This window comes from Nannospalax galili, unplaced genomic scaffold, assembly GCF_000622305.1.
Source record: "Nannospalax galili isolate Female #2095 unplaced genomic scaffold, S.galili_v1.0 scaffold363, whole genome shotgun sequence".
NCBI lineage: Eukaryota > Metazoa > Chordata > Mammalia > Rodentia > Spalacidae > Nannospalax > Nannospalax galili.
In genome coordinates, this window is record NW_008351176.1 from 41,961 (window position 1) to 45,691 (window position 3,731).

At 42.5% G+C, this 3,731-nt stretch overlaps 1 protein-coding gene across 1 annotated transcript in view; it reads left to right on the top strand.

Annotated features, from left to right (window-relative positions):
- The window catches only part of Tada2a (transcriptional adaptor 2A), a gene marked incomplete in the record, with an annotated part of 58,944 nt that overhangs the window by 33,554 nt on the left and 21,659 nt on the right, over positions 1-3,731 (top strand). The window contains 1 exon segment of the mRNA XM_008848087.3: positions 268-340. Within this exon segment, the coding sequence (XP_008846309.1) occupies positions 268-340 (73 nt within the window).

Consider the following 3,731-nt stretch of genomic DNA (forward strand, 5'->3'; position numbering starts at 1 on the left):
GTCTTTTTGAGATAGGGTCTCCCTGTAGCCCCAGCTGGCCTGAAACTCACTGTGTAGACCAGGCTGGCCTTGAACTCACAGAGATCCACCTGACTCTGCCTCCCGAGTGCTGGGATTAAAGGTGTGCGCCACCACACCCGGCAAATTTAGCATTTTTTAATAAGTGTCAATTCATGTGTTTTCTCTTTATTTCTACAGTGTGGCTACTGTAAAGATGTATTCAAAACTGATGGGTTTGTTGTCTTTTTTTTTCTTTTCTCCTAACAGGAGTTTGATAATTATGCAGAATGGGACTTAAGAGACATCGATTTTGTTGAAGATGACTCAGACGTTTTACATGGTAACATTTATCAAATGCTTACTGAGTACAAATATGTGACAACATTGTGTCAGATGCTGGGAATATAAGGGTGAATAAAACATAGCTCCTGCCTCAAGGGATTCAGAACTTAGTGGCTGGACTGGTAATGTAGTTCAGTGGTAGAGCGTGCCTGGGGCTCTGGATTGGATTCAGGCATCACACAAAGAAAATCTAGTGGTTAAGTTGTTGCACTTACCCATGATCAGGTTTTGATCACTGAGAATAGGACGTGATAATAGTGAGAGTACTTAGGACTGTGCAGTCCCTTGGCCTGTGTGATCTTTGGCTGAGGTAAGCCTGCACTGAGGTAATTAAGTGACCCTTACTTGCCTCCTTAGAAGGAAGAAAATAGTATAAATGGTATAATGACCTTGGAATTTCAGTTAAAACTGCAGATATTGAATGTGCACGTGGAGGGCAGAGGACAACCTCAGGTGTCATTCCTTGGGTGCTGGCGACTTTTTTTTTTTTTTTGAGGCAAGGTCTCTCTCAGTTGCCTGGATCTTGAAAGTAGCAAGGCCAGTCAGCCAGCCCTAGGGATCTGCCAGACTCCATTGCTCCAGCACTGAGATTACAAGCTTGTACCATTACTCCCAGCTTTTCCTTTATGTGGGTTCAGGTTAAGTACTTTACCAACTGGACCATCTCCCCAGCCCTGTCCTGTTGTTGTTGATGTTGATAGCATTTCAGAAGCACTGGAGGTCAGAGGAATGCCTTCTGGTGAAACCACAGCAGTGCTTTGTTTATGGCTTTGAACTCTTATGGTAGCTTCTTTGGCAACATGACCCATGTCTGGCACGTGTTGCCTTTGAGGAGTTTCTCAGAATATCCAGAGAAGGGGTCTAGGAGCCCAAGAAGACTCAGGAAGGAACAGAAAGGAGCTTTTACTCAAACCTGGCACACAGAGAGCAGCACAGATTGGTGGGAATCTGAGCACTGATTCAGCCATATGCTTGCTTCTGAGTCACTGTGACGTCTTAGGCAAGTCCTTGGAGTCTTGCTTGCTGTTTGTGTCCCATATCAGTAAAGAATGAGTGGCACTGTTTAGTCAGAGTGTAAATGTCTCCAATGAATGATGGTATACAGTTTAGATCAATGTTTTTCCTATTCCATACTATTATGCTCAGTATTACTGAGCATTAACAACATTCCTTCTAGGTTTCCTCACTTCTAACTACTGGAAAGAGTATGAGCTGATGCTACCAAGCTCTTTTCTTTGTGTCACCAAAGACTTGCACTGATTCATGGAATTAAGCCAATAAAATTGGCTTCATGGTCCATTATAGAGGCATGGGATACAACAGAGGGATAATTAATTGCATTCCAAGTATACCAGAGGCTTTCAGAATGGGCCCAGGAAGGGTATGACAGGTGAAGCAATGTCCAAGGAAAAAATATAGGGAAGTTCTGGAATCTGTAAGTGGTACCTTCTATGAAATAAGCCATTACTGGTTCCAGGAGAGAGATGCAAAGGACTCATAACATGGCACTCAGATCTTGTGATGTTGTGAGATCTCAATGCAGATGTGTAGTGCTTGCCTTTCATTTGTGAAAATCTCTCTTAAATTTGTAGGCTACTCTTTGCCCAAGTTTCTCAGGCCTCTAAAATTCTGGGTGTATCATCCCTCTAGCTGTTGTCCTGTGACCAGGCAGGTGAGAGGCATTATGAACGCCTGTGCCTGAGTCTGTGGTTGCACAGACCACAGGGTTGCACATGAGTATAATTTGTTCTCATTCTGGTTGGTTGGTTGGTTGGTTGGTTGGTTGGTTGGTTGGTTTCAGACAGGGACTAACTCTGTAGCCTAGATTGACTTAGAACTCACTATGTAGGCCAGACTGGCTTCAAACTTGTGATTCTCTTGCATCTGTCTATCAAATGCTGGTATTTCGTGCATCTGCCACAGTGCCAAACTCATAAACCCCCTCTATTTTGAAAATTAATTTCAGCAAGGTTTCTCTGCCAGCCATGGATCCCCTTCTGTTTTTTAGATTGTATTTCTTTGACCTAAGTTCTCAAATTTGGGCCTTTTAATGGTAGACCAGCAGTCTCGCTCAGTCTCTTTGCATTATTTGTTACTGTTCTTCACTTTCTAGAGATTCAGACATTTTATTCATAAGACAGTTTAAACATTATTATTAATGATAATAGCTAATACATCATTTATTAAGTTACTGTTAACAGGTACCATTTTAAGTCCTTCATATATATGAAACCCAGGCTGGCCGAAACCCTCAATCTTCTTCCTTAACCTCTTGAGTGCTGGCACTACCTGTATGTGCCACCATGCGAAACTGTGAAGTTATTTGATATCATATAACCCTATGAGTTGAGTATTACTATTATTCCCAGTCTGCAGATGAGGAAATTGAAGCATGGGAAGGTCCAGTAACTTGCCTGATATATATAGCCAACAAGGAGAGCCATCTCCAATCTGTTCTTAGCGTTGTATATTTACCCTCTAGTTATTTATGTGTGGGGACTACATGTGTGCATGCCATGGCACAAATGTGGAGGTCAGAGGACAACTTGTAGGAGGCAGTTCTCTCTTTCCACCGTCTGGGTTCTGGGAATCAAATTCAGGTCGTCAGTGTTGGCGGCATGTACTTTTCCCCTCTGAGCCATCATATTGGCCCCTATTTTTTGGGTTTTTTTTTTCACCCTGTAGCCTAGGCTGGCCTGAAGCTCAGCAGTCCTGCCTCTACCTCCCAAGTGCTGGAATCAGAGGCAAGAGCTACTACACCTGGCACATAGTCAGTCTTCACAGCCTTAAACTTTTGTTGCTGTTTCTCTTGTGGTTCGCATTTGTGGTCTTGTTGTAGCTACACATTGAGTAAGAAGTAGTGGTAAGTAATTTTCACATTTTACATTCAGAGAAATATGCAAATAAGTAATTTGCCTAAGGCTTCCCAATAGCTGGCTTTAACCTTTAGGTTACATAGTCTTCCCTTTGTAGAATTATTTTGTGCAGGTTAGCCAAAAGGTTGGTTGGGGGGAATGACTTTTTTATTATTTTTATTTTTCAGCAAACAGCACTTTGTTTACTTATTTATTTTTTCTTTTTGGTCTTTTTGAGACAGGGTCTCCCTGTAACTACAGCTGGCCTGGATTCTCTGTGGAGACCAGGCTGGCCTCAAACTCAAAGAGTACCGCCTGCCTCTGCCTCCCTCCCGAGTGCTGGGATTAAAGGTGTGTGCCACCATGCCGGGCCCTGTTTACTTATTTTTAATTATTTATCTTTTTATATCTAATTGTATATGTGCAATTTTGTAATGGGGGCACATGCACTCATGCATGTGCATGAGGAGGCCAGAGGAGGATGCCCACGTGTTTTCCTCTGTTACTTTCCACCTTTTTTTTTTTTTTTGAGAT